At 44.2% G+C, this 20,591-nt stretch overlaps 2 protein-coding genes across 5 annotated transcripts in view; one reads left to right on the forward strand and one right to left on the reverse strand.

Annotated features, from left to right (window-relative positions):
• The window catches only part of LOC310685768 (catenin alpha-2), a 408,841-nt gene that overhangs the window by 180,268 nt on the left and 207,982 nt on the right, over window positions 1-20,591 (forward strand). The window contains exon 1 of one of the 4 annotated variants that reach the window (XM_083458667.1): window positions 17,842-17,948. The exons of the other annotated variants lie outside the window; for them this stretch is intronic. The gene's annotated coding sequence lies outside the window, so the exon portion shown is untranslated. Of the gene's footprint in view, window positions 1-17,841; window positions 17,949-20,591 lie in introns of those variants that run through there. 4 annotated transcript variants of the gene reach the window in all.
• On the reverse strand, window positions 14,893-16,831 carry LRRTM1 (leucine rich repeat transmembrane neuronal 1; the record flags this gene model as incomplete). Its single annotated transcript, XM_083458828.1, has 1 exon — window positions 14,893-16,831. The coding sequence occupies one exon, from the start codon at window positions 16,829-16,831 to the stop codon at window positions 15,263-15,265; it is 1,569 nt and encodes a 522-aa protein (XP_083314954.1). The 3' UTR covers window positions 14,893-15,262.

Consider the following 20,591-nt stretch of genomic DNA (forward strand, 5'->3'; position numbering starts at 1 on the left):
CTGTAGTGTATTTATCCAAAATGCCTTGATAGAAGATGGAGTATCATCTTATACCAGGCTTCCTTATCACTCCCCACAGCTGCAGGAATGGTGCAATGCTTCTGATCTGAATTACAGAAAGTCCAACATGATTTTGGCCTGTCCATTGTGAGAAGAATGGTGTGCCTGCTATTAATGTGATCAAACTCATTATGGGAGCAGATGAAATGCTGTGGAAAACAATGCAACTTGCTTCATGGAAATGGTGTCATGGTCAGGATGAGACATGACAAACATTTTAGAATTCAGATCCTATTGGAAAAGGTTGAGACAGGAGGGCAGCATGTTGACACTTTACAGCAAGAGTGACCAATGTGGTGCCCTCCAGATGTTGTGGAACTCTAACTCACATCTGGGTCAGAGATGATGAAAGTTGTAGTTCACTAACATCTGGAGGGGGCACCACATTGACTGGCCCAGATTTACACATATTTGCAAAGATTTAAGAGTATTTTCCCTGTCCACAGGGAAAACGGGAAAATATTGGCCATAGCTCAGTGACTGAGTACATGATTTGAATGTCAAAGGTTCCAGCACCTCTGGTCCTTATATCTCCAGGTAGGGATGGAAGAGACCAATCTGAGATTCTGGAGAGCCACTGCAGGTCAGTATAGGAGGCTGATTTGTATATAGTGTCAGCTTCCTACATTTCTATTTTCCTCTGAACTGCATTTGGTTTACATGATAGAAAGACCTTTTTTATTATTATTTTAAGAGGAATTCAGCTACTTGTGGAGTCCGAGAGTATGTATTTCCCTGGAGGTTCTCAAGAAATAATTGGACAAGAGTTTTAGAATGTTCCAGGTGCAGGATATCCTGCTTCAGGGCAAGGGGTTGGTTGGGATTTTCCATTGGGTCCTTTTAAATCATACAGTTCTGTCTATACATAAATCTCTAGATATGTCTATGTTAGAAACTTAAAAGTACACCTTATTACCATCTCCAAATACACATTCATTCACCAAGGAATCATACTTCTTTGAGGAAGTGTTCACAAAACTACCATTCCCAGTATCATTTTGATTTATATTTATTGCCTATTTATGGCCAATTTTACTTCAGGCAAAGGACCATGTGCCGTGCAGAAACAAAGATGAAGAAAATTCTCTCTCTGTATGTGTGTGTTTACACACACATGCAGACTCTCCTCATTCTTTGCTTATACAAATTAATGACAGATAGGGCTAAACATATACAAAGCATTAAAAGGGAAAGTGTTCATATAACCTGCAATGGGAGTTCATTGTGTGTGTGTGTGTGTGTGTGTGTGCGCGCGCGCGCCTTGCATAGTATGTGAGGTGTATTTTGAGAGGAATGTCCAAGCAAAACATCAGCAGGGATTGCAAAGGAAGCAGAAATAATTTTCAGAGGATTAGGAACATTGCTCTTGTGTTTATGTGCATACACACACATCTCCAGACCATCGCTGAGTTTTACCTAAACTAAAATTGATGGTGAACATTCTTGGAGGATCTTGCTCATACACCTGTGTTGACTGGACTCTAGATGACATGCCCTTTTTATTTTTGCAATCCAATTCCTAATTGGCATTCTGGTTGAGACCTGCCAGTCAGCCAGAATTTACTCTTTTAAATGTTTACTTTAGTGATTGTGTTTGTATGCTTTGTATGTCACGGCGTGAGTTAAATCCTTTATATACTTGCTTCTGTCACAGGAAGACACTGGATAAATGTTGGTGTTTATAATAACTCCCCGAAGATTCAATATAGAAACCTTGGATGGTAAAATAGTGAAGCTAATCAACGTGATTATGCAAATGTTTAGCTAAGTGGAAGGTCCATATAGTAGCAGTATACATCTGAATACCAGGTGTTGGGGTTCAATAACCCACAGTAGCTATCACCACCATGCTCTGCAGGCAGATTCCCCGAAGGCATTTAACAGGTGGTCATTTGAAATGGAATACGTGATTAGGTGAGTCATCGGTCTGATCCATCAAAGCAGCCCTTATGGTATTTTTAAATAGGAATCAGATATTATTCAGGTTCCTCCAGACAACCTGCTTATTGAACTTTCAATCTTAATTTGTTTGCACAAATCTTACACAGATAATGCCTGGTCTTTATTGAGCATAGAATGTTCAATCAGCCAAACGGCTGGTTATAGTGAATTTTTTTGGGGTTTTTTTGTGTGTGTTTTTTTGCCTGGCGCCTAAAGATATGCAAGGAAGACACCAGGTGAGCCTTCCTACATCCCTAGCAGAAACAGAACTTCATAATCCTGACCTGGAGAAGTTCTACTAGAGATTTAGACATGTAGCTGGTCTTTTGAGAAGTGGGCACACATTTGGAATAACAGCTAGTTTCCGCCTGTGGCTTCCATACATTTCAGGTGCCTGCCAAAGTCTCATGTAGTTAATTGGGTTATCACCACTTGTTAATGAGAGCACTGTTGGCAACATAACATTGTAGAATTTGAACTGGTGAAATCTCCCTTTGGGTTGTAACTGTTGATTTAAAGGTTGGAGTTTAAAAGGCTTCCGCCTTGTAGCTTAAGACTTTGCACAGAGACAACTGAGGCAGAAAAGCCAAGGGAAATGGCATCCAAAGCTGTTATAACATTTACATGAAAGTGGAGCAAACATTTAGTATTCAGTGACCTCTTTAGCACAGGGGACTGAAACCCCCTTGGCAGCGGCCACAAATGTATGTTTGCTGTTGGAAAATTGCTTTGGGAAATGGTCTGGACTGGGGAAGCACATTTTCCGTCAGGATAAACTTTTGTAGTAAGCTGAGTTCAGTCTTTAAAAAATAATAATCTCCAAGTGTAAAAACATTGTTATTAAATTCTTTTTAAAATGCTGCTTTCTTAGCAAGCCAGACTGTCAGTTAAAGTGCTGAAGCACAGACACAATCAGGTTTCCTCCAGAGAGGACAATTTAGCTCTGGTTCTGCAAAAATACGAGCTGTTGATGTGAATCATAGAAATGACAGTGGCTGAAATGATTTTTTTATGCACACACACACACACACAGAACATTTCGTATAGCATTTCTTGAGGCTCTGTGTTCTAATCTGTGTTCTGGTGAGGTCTCAGCAGGCAGCCTTCTGTATATAATTATCTCTTAACCTCAGCTAGCTGGTGGAGAAATGCATTTAAATTCCTGCTTGGCCATGGAACAAATTTTGTGATCTAAAGAGAATGCCCTTATTGATCAGAACAAAGATTGATGTCATAGAGGAGTGAGCAACCTTTCCTGAGGCCAAGGGGGTGCATTTTTATGCAGCTCTAGACTACTTTCTCCTATATCAGTAGTTGCCCCTTCCTTCTCTCTCTTTTCTCTTTTTTTTTTTTTATAAAATTTTTATTTGGTTTTCTGCTTTTATAGAGACAAAACATACACCAAAAAAAAACAAAAGACAAAAACATGTATAAAATCAGCAAATCCCCATTTCATAGCCTTGTTCCCTGACTTCCCCCCACCCCCCCTCATGCATCCCAGTTTCAAGATTATGTCAGCAAGTTGATATTTCTCCTCTTAACAATCTTATTCATCTTATTTCCTTTTTTATAATAAAAATTAATTTTCATAAGTTGGACTTAAGTTCTCTTCCATCGATTTTCATTTTATCTTAATTAAAAGTCATCTTAACCAAACCTAAAAGTCTTAAGAGTTTTTAAGAGTCTCTTCTTCCCTCCCTCCCATCCCCGGTTTTTGTCCCTTCCCAATAAAAATCCAAATTCGAAGTTCTCAGCCTGGGTTCCTCACGTCCGAGGCTTTCAAATCTATTTCCGTTCCTCTCCGCCTGTCCTGTTGGTAGTCCTTTATAGCAGTCGTCAGATCTGGGAAAAGTTCTTTCACCATCAAAGTATGTCCTCTTCCGAGAAGAAGATTCAAAGGTAGCTGCTGAAGTATTTCCACAAAGTCTATCTCTTCCAAGTCTAAGTCCAAACGGAGGCCCCAATCATATTTCTTTATTTTAAATTCCTGTACTCCATTTTGTCTTGGGGCCTCCTCCTTCTTCTTCTGTATCTCTCGCAGACTTGTGGTAGATATGTTCCCAGCGTCTCCTTGCTTGTATTCCACAGATGTCAACTTTTGGTTGTTGCTTCCCAGGATTACTTCTTCTTTTTCTTGTTGTTTAGTCTCTTCCAGCTCTGTAGATATTGTTTCCCAATCAGCTGTGGATTCTTTCTCATTAAGGTCCTCAATACAAAGAGCAGAGTTGCCTGTTCCCAAGGTCATAGTCTCAAGTTGTTTGTTCATGGCCAAGCTCTGCTCCTGTAAGATTCCCACCAATTGAAACATCCTTTCGATTTCCACTAGTAACTTTCCTTCCACAGCCATTGTATCCATTGTAGTTTCACAGAGTTCCCCCTAGGGGGAATCTGGTTACTTATTTGCCTTTTCACCAACAATCCTTTAACTGATTATTATTACTTTGTTTCCAACAGTTTCAGCTCAATTATGACTCGTCTTAGTCCATAGGAATCTTAAATGGCAATTTCTCACTTTAAACCGCCCGTTTGGCAGCTTTGACAGCTGTCAAACTCCGCAGCTCTAACGCAGGCACAAAGGCAGGACGTTCCCGAGCCCGGGAGGGGGGGGTTGTTTAAAACAAAAGGAAGGTTTCCAAAACTCCACTCTCCTGCACAAAATTTCCTTTAGTAAAATCTTGAAAGTTAGTGTCCTTTTTAACTCACCCCGCCAAGGGTAGGCTCTCCAGCTTATCTCTTGTGTCGTTGCTTAGATGGTCTGCAAGAGGGGGGGTGCGGACTTCCTTTTAGCACACCCCCCAGTCGTCTCCAATTGAAGGTAAAATTTTTATAAAGTCCCAATCCGTCTTACTCACGGGTGATTCTTTCAGTCCAAATTTTCAAGGAAGGAAGTCAGCGCTCTCCGGTCATGGCTCGCGGCTTCGCTCCACCGAGGTAGCGATCGACTCTCAGTGCCACGCCACCCCCGTATCCCCTCCGCAGCCTTTAAAAAGGCTCTTTGCGAATCAGGGGGGGCGCTTAAGGCACCCGCCGAGTCTTCAGTCCGCAGGCTTCCGCGCCTGCGGTTTTTAAGGGTCCCCGCGTCGCCGGCGCGGCAAAGACCCATCCTCAGTGGAGCCGATTCCCTCCGGAGCTCGGAGGGAATCCGCCATTTCCAGATCGCGTCAACCCGGAAGTCCTCCTCTCTTTTCTCTTCTCTGTCTCTGTCCTCCTCTTCTCTCCATTCATATTTCATTCAGCCTTCAATTGCTACCAGACTTTTGTTCTCCTTCCATCTTCTCTCCTCCTTAGATGACACAGGCAGGCAGCTTGCAAAGATGTCCCCTCATTCATTTCCAGCTTTCTCAATATGGACCTGATCTTCAGCCTAGGAAAAAGTCCATAGAGGTGAGGGAAGAAGTTGGGAACCATGAAATTTGGGTGCAGCCTGGTCATAACTCCCTCGGTGTCTTCAGGCTCGGCTCTCAGGTGGCGGATTCTGGAGGAAGACGAGGAGGATCAGAAGGCTGGAATACAGAGAAGGCCTTCCTTCTATATGTTCCCATCAAGTTCTAGTGTGGAAGCATGACTTCTGTCTCCCTCCCTTCCTGAGTTGCCAGAATCTAGGAAGGGCTCTGATGGGATGGCCAAGCAGGTCCTGAGCAGTAGGGAAGCAGGTCTGTCCCAGAATCAGGTGCCACCTCCAGAGAAGGAAGGAGAAGTGTCCATGCAGACACAGTGCCCCTTTTTTTCAGGCCAGCCACTCATGCAGAAATAGAGATTCTCATTTGGAGAATCTGCACTTACCTTTACTTCAAAGCTCGATGGATGTGGGCCTGTTGCTCAAGCGACTTCTCTGCTCTTGTGCCATCTTGAATGTCTTGTTCTCAGATCCCAAACTCATGAACCTTGGCTTCACCACTACTAGCCTCCCTTCCTCCTCCCAATCATTTGTGGGAGTTCTGGCACTGTAATAACTGCTGCTGAGACTGAGCTGTTATTCTGCCTTAATAAAGACTTTGCTCTTACTTGGACATAAGAGCAGCTACTGTCTTGTTTGGGGAAGCAAGTCAAGACACAGACCACAGGCTATGGATTGTCAAATGTTTTCCAACTGCAACATTTAGATAATTAAAATGTTCTAACTATAACTTTTGGATAATTGTAGCTATAACTCCTCCCATCACTGTATTTGGGAGGAACCATATTCCTTCTGACCAGTGTCACATGACTGTTTTATGTAAGAGAAATGATTAGACATCAATTCTACTCGAGTTTCATGGGTGATGCAGCTTTTAAAAGTATTAAACCTTGGTCTCCCAGTCGCTACACAACTATTGGCTGATCAGTGTAAAAAATTTGGTAGACTGTTAGAAACACTAATTTGAAGATTGCGGAGAGGATGGGAAAACTATATAAATAGATAAAGCTTAACACCAATTTTCCCCATTGCCTCTTTTTTTTAAAATGTGCCCAATCAAAGCTCTATATCTACTAAGAAGCTTCTTTCTTAGACTCCTTTCCCCCTCCACTGCCTCCCTTAGTAACCATTAGAGCAGAAGGAGAGCAGAATTGTTCCAATGAGGCTGAAGAGCTTAATTGGATAAGCCCTTTCTCTACCAGCTTAATACACACATGTATATTTCTTGTCAGGGACTTTATTGAGAAAACAATTTGAGGTCTTCTGTCATTAAACTCTGCAGTTACACAGCTTGCCTGTTTGCAGGAGGGGGATGAGAAAGAACAGAACAGCACGTCTTGAAAATGAGCACAGAAGGGCAAAATATGTAAACAAGGGGGACTGTGTGCTTACCCAGTAATGACATCAGTCAAGCATAATTTAATACTGTGCCATCTTCATTAAGAGGGGAAGGGGGAAGGTTAGATAACACACTCAGCTGGTTACCAACCTGTTGCACCTGACATTGTAATTTGCTTCAGATCTCTGTAATGTTCCCCACTTTCATCGGGGAGAAGCTTGCATGGCTGGAGGGGTGGGACTTTGCACAACTCTGTATGCAACATATATGCTGGAAAAATACAGACTCTGAGGCAGTGCCTTATGCAAAACATGAAATCTGTGAAAAAATGATTAGTTGATTGACTAAAACTCTTAGGACTCAGCTAGACTGGTAAAGAAAAAGGGATTTATATGTGTTGCATGTGCGATATAACATTGTGCCACCAGATGGCAACGTGGAGTCCCGTTTTTCTCTACCTATTTTCCCTCTTTAAATTTACAACTCTTTAAACTGAAACGCTTCTCTGATGGGTCTAGTTCCAGCCTTAATTAGCCAAGAGGTGTGGCAGCAGTCCTGCATTTGACTGTATGCCAGCATTACTATCCCCATTCTGCAGACATGGGGGGGGGGGGTGCTGAGGCAGAGAGAGAATGGCATGTACTGCATGAAGACCACCAAACGTGTTTATGATGGTGATGTAATTTGAATTAAAAACTCCCTGAGTCACAACTTACTGGCTTAACTGTGGCAGTGCTGATTTTTTTAGTAAAAGAAGGGAAGGTCTGGAGGAACACAAAATATCATTGGGGGGGAAGACACTTTTTCACACACCCTTTTGAAGATTTTAATTAATTAATTAATTAATTAATTAATAGACAAAGTGTGCCACTTCTCTGTGCCTCACCTGATTCCCTTTTGTCTTGACCCGCACTGTATAGTCAGGGCTCACGTAATGAGATGATGTCACACCACCGTCCAGCCAGCCGTGTATGTGCTGCGCTGTGAGGGCAAGCACTGCCATTGCCGCAGAACAGGAAGGGTAAGCGTGGAACCAGGTGCGAGTTTCCCCACTTCCAGTGCAGTTCCATTGCCACCTCCAGAGGGCAGCGTGGTGAGAGGGAAGCAGCACCGCTCAGTTCCCTGGGCAAGACAGCGGTGCCCTCCTTTTCCTCTACACAGTGGCAAATGCTTGGGCCCCTGTTTGCAAGTTCCCGGAAGCAGCACTGAAAGGGGGAGAGAGGCACCTTGTTGAAAGCTCCCAAAATAGAACTGTGAATTCAGTGGCCAATATTGCTTTAGCCCAAGTTCCAAGCGCTGGAATACTCTGGCTCTCTTAAGACGTTAATTATGCTATTATAGTACTATTAATAGCACATTTCGGGGGGGGGGTGCATTTTCCTACCCACCTTAGCTAATGACCATGCACACATCGTAAGGGGTGTAACCTACCCCATCTCAAGCTCTTATATTCCTTTTTGGTTTTGTAGAGAGGGAATTTAAGGACATAGCCCTTCTCATTAGGATCAGTGGTTCTTAAGGGCACTAGGGCGGGCTGGAGTTCTTCCTTCCTTCCTTCCTTCCTTCCTTCCTTCCTTCCTTCCTTCCTTCCTTCCTTCCTTCCTTTTTTTCGTCCTCCTGCATCAGATCACATTAAGCTAATTCATACCCTACCTCTCATTTCTCTTTTTGATACTTCGCCTTTCATTATTTATCAAAAAGAAATTAAAGGGAGAGAAAAGAAAATCACATCTCTTCTTTCCTTTTCCCTCCCCTTGAAAATTAGAGTGTTATGGATGATCAATACTAGAGAACAAGAGCGGGGAGGTGGGGGAAGTGGCTTAACTGCGAGGAAAGGGAGCGTGTGTGTTCTTGAATACCAAAAATGGCATGATGTTCTTAATAAAAGAGAGAGGAAGAAATTGCATGCAGCTTGGAGATGCTCACCAGGTTTCACAACAAATGCATTCATTATAAAGCCAGACACAGTCCCATTTAAAAATAAAATAAAATCACAGTGTTCTTCTGCGTTCATGTGGGTTTTTCTCACCCACCCACCAAATTGCATTCCCCCCCTTTTGCCTTGCCAGAATATTATATAGTTTAATTTACCTATTTTCCAGGCTATTTTTCTGACCATGAGGCATTGTCTCCTCTCCTTCCCACCACCAGGTGCCTATGCTGCAGCAAATGTACCTTTGGGCAGATTTTGATTTATTTTCTATTTTATTTTATTTTATTTTATTAGTATTATTATTATTATTATTATTAAAAAACAACCAAACCAGTCACTCCAAATACTTGTCTGGAATAAGGAGATGCTCCAGCTACACACCGGCTACACACGGGGGAATTAACTGAAATATTAACCTTTAGATTGCTGGCTTTCTCCAAACCACCAGCAAAAGAGAACTGACAAAATGAAACAATGAATTAATGCAGGCTCAAGAAAAACGAGTGTGTATATATAGCTCTTTCAGGCCGGAGCCTTGGGTGTCTTCGCACCAGACTGGTATATGCATATGGTCAGGACGAGAATGTGTAATAAGAAATCTTGTGGCTTGTTGACCAATCATCCATGAGAGGGAAATAAAAAAGAAACCCAGTGGGTATGTGGTTGCTATTGCAATGGCTTAAGAAAGCTGGTCCTAAGCCATGGGTAGGAAAACTAAGGTCCAGGGGCCAGATCCAGCCCAATCGCCTTCTAAATCCGGCCCGTGGACGGTCCGGGAATCAGTGTGTTTTTACATGAGTATAATGTGTCCTTTTATTAAAATGCATCTCTGGGTTATTTGTGGGGCATAGGAATCCATTTATCCCCCCCCCCCAAAAAAAATATAGTCTGGCCCCCCACAAGGTCTGAGGGACAGTGGAGCTGCCCCCTGCTGAAAAAGTTTGCTGACCCCTGTCCTAAGCAGTGGCACGCAGTGAATTTTTTCATAGGGGAACAGTTAAAGCCAGAGACGCCAGCTTGTGAGGGCAATTTTTTTGGAGGAGGGGGCGATATGCACATTACATGCCTCTGTCCCTAAGCCAACCAGAAGCTTCCTGGACATTGGGAAGGAGATGCCAGACCTCTGACAGGATGCTGGGGTCTGGGAGGGTTTGGGGAGGTGGTGGAAGGGCTTTAGGACTACCTAATCCCCCTAGTCCACTGACCACATGCCACTGGTGCTTAGAGTGTGCCTGAGTCCAGGGCCTGATGATACAATGGAAGATCTGTTATTCTGCAGCCTGAGTCTCAATATATTTTGAGTGATTCCTTCAGCCATCCATAGAAATAGCTGGTTTTCAACAACGACTAAATAATAAATAACAAGCCTGGTACTCTACAGAGAGAAGGGATAGAGGATAGAGATAGAAAAACATTTCCTATTATGGCTGGTAACAACAACAACAACAACAACAACAACAACAACAACAACAACAACAACAACAACAAGCCATGCCTGTCACAATAATTTCCTTAATATGCTGATATTTTTATGGTTTCCATTTGCTCCTTGGTTCTTTTCTTTAAGCGTCCCTAATTTAGAGCTGTCATATTTTAGAACTATTAGGAACACTTCTTTGTTATCTGTACCAAGCTCTCTAGAAACTCATTGTGGGGTGGGACCCTGCAGCTGGTTCAAACTAAGTGCACCATGGCTGGTTTTGCTGGCAAAAGCAGGGGGAGAGAATGTGTTCTGGGAAGTAAGTCTGCAGACACCTTGAGGAGGAAGAGAGTTTTGTCTCTTCCCCTCCTTGCAGGAAATGTGGGGGGTGGGCAGGCAACATAACCATTTTTTTAATGCCAGAGTTTCCCCTTGGTGACCCCCTGATAATTGCTGCTTCGCGTGGTGGTCTGGTGGTGGTGATATTCCACAGGAGGAACTCCAGTGGCCACAATTGCTGGAGTTCCGCGGAAGAAGCTGAGACAGTTTGATTGATTTATTTTTGTAGTGTTACATTAGCTGTGTACCTGTAACTCTCCCTACTCTGTTCTACTACACTTTCATACCGCCAAGAACAAACATACTCTGAAAAAGATAACAAAATACCCTTTCAAAGCTTCCCCATCCTCATTACATCCTAATGCCTTCTAATCTTTCTTGCAAAAGACATGTGCAATTTTTGTATTGTGTTGCCCTTTCATCTTTACTTACACTTTCTGCAAACCTTTTCTCCTCTGCCACTTCCCTAAGACATATCCTCTCCCCCCCCAAAAAAAAACCACACACCTCTGTTAAGAAGGTGTCAACCCACACTCTTCAGATTCAGCACCTCAGTGTTGTTTACTATGTACCTCTATACTTTGGGGGGGGGTGAGAGAGAGGGAGAGGGGAGAGAGAGAGAGAGAGAGAGAGAGAGAGAGAGAGAGAGAGAGAAACACACACACACACACACACACACACACACACACACACACACACTCATACTCACTCAGCTTCACTGATTTCTTCCTTCCTTTTTTCCCATTGAATACATTTCTGTCCCAGCTATGCACCCTGTAAGTCATGTTGCTCCCAGTTCTGACAATCTAGGCATTTGGTATAAGTGGGGCTTTGTTCAGCATCCCTTTCCTCTCAGGGGCAGGCAGGCAGTGAAGGAGCACGTTCTATGTGTCCCTCTCTGAAGCAACCTCTGTTTCCCTCTCCGAGCTGGTGGGATTGCTTGCCCTCCTTCCCTGAGCAGGATCTCACAATCTGGGGAATATATTTATAGGTTTCTGCCTTTCAGCTGGCAGTTGAGCTCCCCTCCTTCATCCCCTCAATGGGCATGGTAGAGATTGCTGCACATACAATGCACAGCAGGCTTCCCACCGAGACCCCTGCAAGCACTCAAGTCAGTGGCTCACAGGTCCTCCACATTTTCTAGATGTAAAACATATACGGAAAGTGGCACCTTGGCACTGATTTTGCAGCTTCTTCCCCTTTCATACTACAGAAGAGGGAGACCTGGAGGAAGATAAATCATTCCGAATGCGCATTCAAAACTCTGCACTGTCGGAGTGCCCAAAATCATGACTGTATGCACTTGTGTAGGTGTGTATGTGTGTAGAAAAGACACATGCCAACAGGATTGATGCTTGTACCAGAAAACCTCCTGTGAGGCAGGGTTTAAATTTTGGGGGGTGCCTGCTTGTCTGCCTGTCTCATCGCCAGTTTAATTGGTGAAAGCAAACAGATGCTTTTGATACTGTGGTCAGTTAGTTCAGTGTGGGAATTAGAAAGAGCTCCGATCAGAGCTCTCTCTCCTGTTGCTGCTGTTACACATGCACTTTAAATGCAGTGGTGTTTAATCAGATCTCTGACAGCTGCCTGGAAAGGTGGGAATGACTGCAATCTGATTTGGATTGCAGGAAATCAATGTTTGCCCTTTGGGCCTGCAATTATTAATTCATTTCTTGTGATAACTTTTCATTGTCTTGAAAGTAGCCCATGGAGTACCAGGGTGTGGATTGGTTGTTGTTGTTTTTTTGGCGGGGGTTTGTTACTGGGTTACTTTTTCATTTGCCCCATGTGTTGGGATTTCCTATGTGTCTTGTTCTGCTTATTCTCCTTCTTTCACTTTACCCATTTCCCACCACTTTTGGTGAAACATCTAAAAGCAATTGACACTGCAATGGTTTTTTTTATGCAAAATTTTGACAACAGCATGCACTTTGCCTTTCAGAACTAGATTGCTAATACATTATGGTATTGGCTCATGCTGGTAAAGTAGCAGCAAAGGGAATGGACTTCCAAAGCATGACTCTGAAATCAAATAAAATCTTGCAGTACCTGGTTTAAAATTGCAACCATAGGAAGGGGCCAGACATCTTTGCTCATTTCTGCCCATTGGTGCTGCTACTAGTTCTTCTCCCCTGCCTGTCTGCCAGCTTTTCTGTCTGCCCATCCTCTGCACAACTGGAAACACAGCCAATTCCTGATCAAGTTCTTTCAGAGTCTCTAAGTGCCATCTTGCACACCCTGTAACCTTAAAGCAAAGTCATGCAATTCTAAACAACCATACACATCCATGAAAATTCATGCATATGTCTTGCCACCCCCAACAATCTATCCATGTAGCAACAGGAGTCAAGGAGAGCTGCCCATTACTGGCAATGATTGTATTGCTATCACTTATATATAGCAGTTCCATTCGAGTATTTCTCGTCATACCTCTTTGAATAAAGCATCTAAATATATATTTACACAAAAAGGCACTGCTGATAGCTTTGTACAGATTTATGGAGTTTTTGAAAGCTACATTCTCCAGATATTCACCAAGCAAAGTGCCTGAAAAGGATATCATGATTGAGAGGAATCTGCATGATTTCCTCTTAATTCAGCATTGCACAAAATATGTGTTGTTCTTAACTATGCCACCTTTGCTCCAGTAGGAGGCTGCCTCTAGCCATTCTGCAAATGCCAGAACCTTTAACTGAAGTCTAACAGGGTTTGGGACATGTACATTCAGTGTGGCATTAGGCTTTGCAGGGAAGAATGTGCCCTCTCCTAACTTAAAGCAGCCCTATTTATCGCTTTGGGCTCTGTAATTCAATTTAGGTTGTGCTTTATCGGTGGTTCAGGAGTTGGCCAGATAGAGTAAACATTGTCTATTTCCCTGCCAGGAGAAGGAACTGCTATGTTGGGAGGGGTTTAGGGGGTTGGGAGGGGGAGTCTAGCTGAACTCACACCTTGTATGCATTTTATGGACCGCTAGCCCCCTGCTCCACCCCACACTTTTATTTATTTATTGCATTTTCAAGCAGGTGTTAGCTATCTCCTTCCTACATCTATTTGCTTCAAAGCAGTGACATTTTGAGATAATTAAATGTAAGATACCACTGTGGCATTTGCTTCTGTCTCTGCTACTCATGAAAAATAGGCAAAGCATGTGTTGCTTGTGGGGGTGGGGGGAACCCACTCATCCTTTCTTCATTTCAACGATAAACTATCTGATTATGATGAGAGAAATATGCACTTGCCTGATTTTGCATTTTACGGAGGGGGAAATTCCACAGGTATGGTGTGTAGGCCTGCATACTGTTCTAAAAGTGCACTTGGGAGATTTGGCCATAGCTTAGGGGGTGACAGGTTTTAAAAAAAACATGAGGGAAGGGGCTAACATAATGCAGCCATTTTTTTAGAGGAGCACTGAAAGAAAACCACCAAGTAGCTTTGATGGCAAGTTTTGCTGATTGTACTTAATGACATCCACTCAAGCAATGAGCCAGAGATGCAAAATGTGTGATTTTCTCTCTCTCTCTCTCTCTCTCTCTCTCTCTCACACACACACACACACACACACACACACACATTGACTAATAAGGCCACCTAGGGATGGGCTACGTCCCCCTGCCCCCACTTCTTCTTCTTATATGGTCTCGCTGTTGCAACCAGAGGCATATTCTAACCATTCTGTATGCAAAGATACCTTTGGTGCGTTATGCCGAGGATTTTACTCCTGAGCCACATGCACAGAGCTTTTGCCATTACAAATGAATCCCCCCCCCCTCTCACCTTGCTCTGTGGAGCATGGATGGAATAGTTCCCCTTACTTTTTGGGGGGGGGGGCTACCACATAAAACAGTGAATTTTGGGGGAGATAGTGGGAGACCTGATATAAGTCTTTGAGTCCTCAGAGGAAGAGGTCAAAATGGCAAGTTGGAGCAGGCATTCTGTTGCTGTTTTGCCCAATTGGAATATTGTGATGGGGTCCATTTTGATCCCAAATGAGAGAGAGAGACAGACAGACAGACAGACAGACAGACAGAGAGGCTGCATTTTTTTGTGTGAAGCTCTTAAAGCAACTTACAGGGAAGGTGTGTTTTTAAGCCCTCTGCAGTGTTGACAGAGTGACACAGCAGCTACTGGAACATCCACTTTTCCAATCAGACCAGCCCCTTGGAGACTATATATAGGTTTTACAGGTAGCATAATAAGGAGGAGAAAATAATTTTCAGTGCCCTGTATTCAAATTCACAATCCACATCATGGTACAACCAACCACAAGTATCCAATAATTTTCGCACCATGAACCCATCAAATTAATTCAAATGTGTGTTTCTTTTTGGCTTACTTTAAACAGCTACATGGGCAAGAGAGATAAAATTCATGCTCCCTCCCTCCCTCTCTCATTCTCTCTCTTTCTGCCCCCCCCCCATATATTTCCATATACACAATCCAGGTAACGTACACCAGTCTGTAAAAACTGTAAATGCTATTTTGCTTTTATTTTAAACATATTTTTGTTGTAGTTTTACAAAAAAAATCAATAATTGGTACTTTTTTACACTCTGATTTTTTTTCTGAATATTGACAGATCTGTAAAGAGAGCTGTTAATGTGAAATATCTTATTTCTTTTTGAAAGTTGAATGTCTTGAAGGTTTTAAGCCACAATAAAGCTAAAATATCAAGTCTCTCTTTTTTTGGGACAGCTCCTCTTTTTATTTTTTAAAACAATTTCAGCAAAGAAGGGCATTGGTAAGCAAACGTCAACCCTCCAACTGTCCTTTAATTTGCCCACTGCTATTTGGTTGCACACACCGTGTTAAATCCCCCACTGGAAAAGAATTAAATCACACCTCACATTCCCTTGCTGGCTGCTGGTGGCAAGTACAGGATCCATACTCATTAATGATCACCAGAGCACCTTCAATATGGTTGGGTTTGTAATCAACGTAATACTCCTGGGCTGACATAGCAGCCATTTGATGCATGGTTTGTTTTTGTTTTTGCTTCCTGCGCTGTGTCACAAAACACTGTCTCAGTTGCCTAAGGCTGGCAGGGAAACACTTCCATGAAACGTACAACACCAAAACTACTATGAGGAACGAGAAGATGAGGGCCATGGTCCCTGTGACCACCTTGTGGATCTGAACAGCATTCTCAGTGTTCTCGTTGGGCATAGTTACCGTGATGGCATTTGTCGTTCTATCCCCTTCGATATCCTGCACATCATAGTTCATTGTGGCAGGGCTGTAGCTGAATGTTTGGTCACTGTTGTTTGCTACAGCAGACAGGAGGTTAATGTCCATCGTTGGGTCCGTTGAATCTTCGCATAAGTGAAAAGCATATACTGCATCTAAGACATCCTCACCCTGTGTGTATTCAGGGGTGGCACAGAGGAGGTTGCTGTCGTAGCGGCCTTTGAAGTTGCTCAGCCAAGAGGCCAAGGCGCAAATGTTACGTCCACAATCCCAGACATTTGCAGAAAGGCTGATGCTCACGAGGGACTTCCAGGAGTTTAGGATCCTCGGGTGGATGTAGGTGAGCCGGTTGGAATCCAGCTGCAGGGACTGGAGTTGAGGTACACTTTCAAAAACGTGAGGCTCCATGTATTCAATCTCGTTGCCTGAGAGGTCCAGTTTCTCTAATTTCCATGTCCAGTCCAAGGAATTCACCACGATAGTGACTTTATTCCTGCGTAAGCAGAGGGAGTGCAAGGAGATGAGCCTGGGGAAATGGGCCAAGTTCACTTTCACCAAGTCATTGTGCTCCAGGTGCAACTCGGTGAGTTTGAACAAGCCTGCAAAAGAGTTTCGAGCCAGGCTTTTCAACTGATTGTATCCTATGTCCAGGAACTTCAGGCTGCGGCAGTCTTGGAATATTCGGACAGGCACAAACTTGATGGCGTTGGACCGCATGTGCAACGTCGTCAGCTTCCGCAAGCCATGAAACAGGTTCGGCTCCAGAGCCTGCAGGTTGTTGTAGGATAAATCCACACTGCGCAAGTTGGGCATGGGCCGGAAGGTGGTGTTGGGCAGTTGTGTGATTTTGTTGGAACTCAGGGTGAGCTCCTTAACTCGCCGCAGCTTTTCAAAGGCATTTTCCTCCACTGAGCAAATGTGATTGTGATCCAGATATAGCCACGTGAGTTGCATTAACCCTGTGAACTGTCCATCAGGCAGCTCGGAAAGGCTGTTGTACCGCAACGACAAGCCCATCACGCCCGACAGGTTGTGCGGCATCTCTGTGAGATTCAGGGACTCGCAGTAGAAGAGTCTCCCCTCGCACCGGCAGAGCTGCGGACACCCACTATTCACGGCTGGAAGCATTTTGAAAAAGAGACCCAGTGTGCACAGGATCAACCCTGGGGGCTTCCTCAGCAGCCAGTTTAAACAGACACCAATAAGAAGGAAATCCATTAGCGAGAATATCCCCAAATGCGCTCGAGAATGTCCATTGAATCTTTTGTCCGACAGTTCCCTTTACGAATTCTGCATCATATTGTATGTAAAACAGGGGGCGAGGGGGTGGGGGCGAGGCAAAAACAAGAGAACCATGGGGGCCAAAGATTTCACTTTCGGGGCTTTTGCCCTGCTTTTAAAAAAGAACAAAACAAAACAGCATGCAAAAATCTGTACAGCATTAAAGTTCAGAGAGGCATTCAAAAGGTACAAGGGGTCTTGTCCATTTTAGCTGCCGCGGCATAGAAAAGAACAATTCTTTTAGAAAGAAAAAAGAAAAAAAAAAGATCTCTCTCTTCACGAAAGAATGAAATTAAAAAGTGCCTTACCCACCCTTTTCCAGAGAGTGACAACCTCCATTCAGCGGCTTCCTTTGTGTTTGGACTTAATTATATGCAAGGCTCCAAAAGAGCTCTCTGTTGCTACAAATTCTGTCTCTTTCAGCGTTCTGTGAGGCTGGCAGGCTCACAATGTCTCACTTTGCTCCGTCTCAAAGGGCGAGAGGCAAGTCCAGCTAGCTTCTCTCCCCTCCTCTCCACTCTCCTCCCTGATTTTTAAGCTGACTCCCAGGACCTTCAAGTTTCAGAAGTATGGGCATAAGGCTTGATCTTCCTTCCTTCCTTCCTTGCCTTTTCCCCCCTCTCCCTTCTCTCCCCCTCTGTTCTTTTTTTTTTCTTCCCTCCCTTCCTCTGCGGTTAATACTGTGACGTGGGGAGGGAGAGAGAGGAGGGGGAGGGCAAGGAGAAAAAAATGAAAGGGGGGAAAAAGAGAGAGAAACCCCTTCCAAAAAACCCCCCAAAAAACAAAACCTCTTTACTTAACGGCTTCCCAGGATTTGACATTCCCTTTCATGTCCATCCTTGCAGACGCGGGCGGCGGCAAGCACCAATTTTTTTTGTTTTTGTTTTGTTTTTTATTGACTCCTCTGATGCAGCTTTACCATTCCTTCCCTGACCGGACCGGCGGCATAAAGATGGCTTTATTCCCCATTGCTGGTTCGCCTTGCTGGTTCGGAGATGCTTAAGAGCAGAGAGCGAGAGCGGCAGCCCAGGATCCCTTCCTTCCAGCAGAAGCAGTATGTAGCTACAGCACGCAGAGGCACCGAGCGCTCACTGAGCGTCGTGAGCTCTCGGCGATTGTATGCCTGCGCCGCGCTTCGCAGCAGACAGGGGCGAATGGGAAAAGGGGTGGGCATTAAAAAAAAAAAAAAAAAAAGCCAACATTTTAGTGAACCAGTAAAGGGATATATGTTCTCTGATGAAATGGAAAATACTTTAAGCTCCGCTCGCCTTTGCTCAAACACACACACACGTATGCACACGCGCGCGCGCAATCGACAGCTGCAGCGGCGAGGCATTTCTTAAGGAGGCGACCAAAACAGGGACCCCTTTCCCTCTCCCCACCAGCCGCTCCTCTTTGTTTAAAGGGTCCCAGCGCATACGAGTCAGGCGGGGCGGGGGGGCTTTCAGGAGAGATGTGTCCAAATTACATTTGGAGGATATTTGGTTGCTCGAGATGAGGCACTGACTTTCCCCCCTTTTTCTTTTCTCGTTTTCTTCCTGCGGGCGAGAAACGTGCGTGGCGCACACCCCGTTCCTTTTTTGCCTTCTTCTTTCATTTTGACGCCTGTTTTGGAGCAACGTTTCTTTCTTTTTGCGAAAGGGGGGGAGGGGTAGGAGGCTCATGCAACCATCACTGGGTTCATGTGGGAACGGAATACTATTCGGGCTTCGTACCCTACTGCATCTAGGTGTTTAGCATATGCTCTTGCTAATGACATCTTTGTGACAAAACAAAATTGCAGCGCTACAGCATTCGGAAACGTGATGCGTGCGTTTTGGATGCAAGCATTTGGGAATCTAACTACCATGCAGTTTACTTCGTGTGTGTGTGTGTGTGTGTGTGTGTGTGTAGGGGGTAAAGCTGGAAGGATTAGATTCCCAGCCCTCAATGATTCTGCTGTTGTTTTGTTCGATAGACTAAGAATTGCCTGCCTGCTAATTTTCGACCTTCATTGGATTTGGAAAAGGCCATTGTTGACAGGCGTTTTCTGCATCCTTTAGTGACTTGGGGAACAAGTACTGCTCTGTTGCCAGGGAAATACTTTCCAATCTTTCCCCTATTTCCCCCTCTTTTCAACATACCCCAAAGTCTGCTGGTTGCCAGTACTTTCAGAGCAGGTGGTTCACGCCTCAATATTTTGATACTTGATTTTTCGATCCTGGCACAGTTGACGTGTTTATCGAGGTGTTGCATAAAATAGGCATGCCAGGTAATAAAAGGGATACTCGTTTGAAAGCTGCTCCGTTGAGGAGGGTTTTGAGATGGTGGGCTTCTTCTTGTCCTTTGGCTAGTATTGACTGAAATCTTGATTTCTCCTGAATTTGCATTGGCTGTGATGCATCATTGAACAGAAAAGAAAGAAAGAAGATGAGTTAGAATTGCCATTTTGGGAAAATCCTCCCAAACATCACCTATGAAAAATAATGTCAAAAATGCAGAGATAAGAAGCATTCAGGCACAGTGTATTCAAAGCTTGAATTTATTATTTGCAAAGTTCGGCCTGCACTTTTCAACATTTCTCATTTATTTAATATGCATACCTGGGCACTTAAGCAAATTCAAAGCCTGACTCCCAGGTGCATCTCTTTTTGGGGAGATGAGGAAGACTCAGACTCCTCCCCCTCTTTCTTTATTCCCTGCTCAGGTGGACCTTTGCCAGCTGATCCTGCCCAGTGGAAGCAATGTATACAAAACCAGCATGGAAGTTGGTAGAGAGCAAGGCAGGAAGGCAGACGAAAGGATGTAAAATTGATTGCCAAAGGTTGCACAGATGCACTGGGTGGCAACTTTCTGTATCCTAGGAGTGAGTCATGGTAAACATGGAAGGTTGCTTAAGTCATAGTGGATGTGAAAGGCATTGGTAATGCATATCTTCAATGGATCAAGTGGTCAACCTGAGTTCCTGCTCAAAGATTTTGACTGTCCTCTGCAAATGGAGACGCTGCAAATCTGTCTGCAAGTTTCAGAATTGGTGGTAGCAGTGTGTGGTGGTGATCAGTAATACTATTTCAAAAAGCTCTTTAGCACATTTCAGTACCTGATTGCTTTAAAGATATGGAATGCTCAGATGAGCTGAAAAAGACACAGGCTCTCTAAAGCTAAAATCTTAGGAGTATTAAAAAAATGCCTTATACTGAGTCAGACAAATTGGTCTATCTAGCTTAGCATTGGCCATCCTGACTGGCAGTGGCTCACCATGGTTTCAGGCAGGGAGTCTCTCCCAGCCCTGCCTAGAAGTGCCAGGGAGACCAAGCACATGTGCTGCCCTAAACCATTGGAGTCCATGTGGTGGTAAACAGCAGAAAGATGTTAAAGCATCTGATGGGAGGGTGTTCCACAGGGTGGGCACCACTACAGAGAAGGCCCTCTGCCTGGTTCCCTGTAACCTCACTTCTTGCAGTGAGGGAACCACCAGAAGGCCCTCGGCGCTGGACCTCAATCTGAACGATGGGGGTGGACCTCAGAGGCTGAACGATGGGGGTGGAGATGCTCCTTCAGGTATTCTGGGCCAGTATTGCCCTTCAAGAATGCAACAGGGAAGGATGGGGGCAAAACTAGAATTAGTTGCCTCTGCCTGTCACTGGCTCTGACTCCCCCTGCTGTTGGCCTCCCTACCTTCCACCCTGCTAGTCCTAACATTCAACAGGCACCATTG

Source organism: Podarcis liolepis, assembly GCF_965112155.1.
Source record: "Podarcis liolepis genome assembly, chromosome: 9".
NCBI lineage: Eukaryota > Metazoa > Chordata > Lepidosauria > Squamata > Lacertidae > Podarcis > Podarcis liolepis.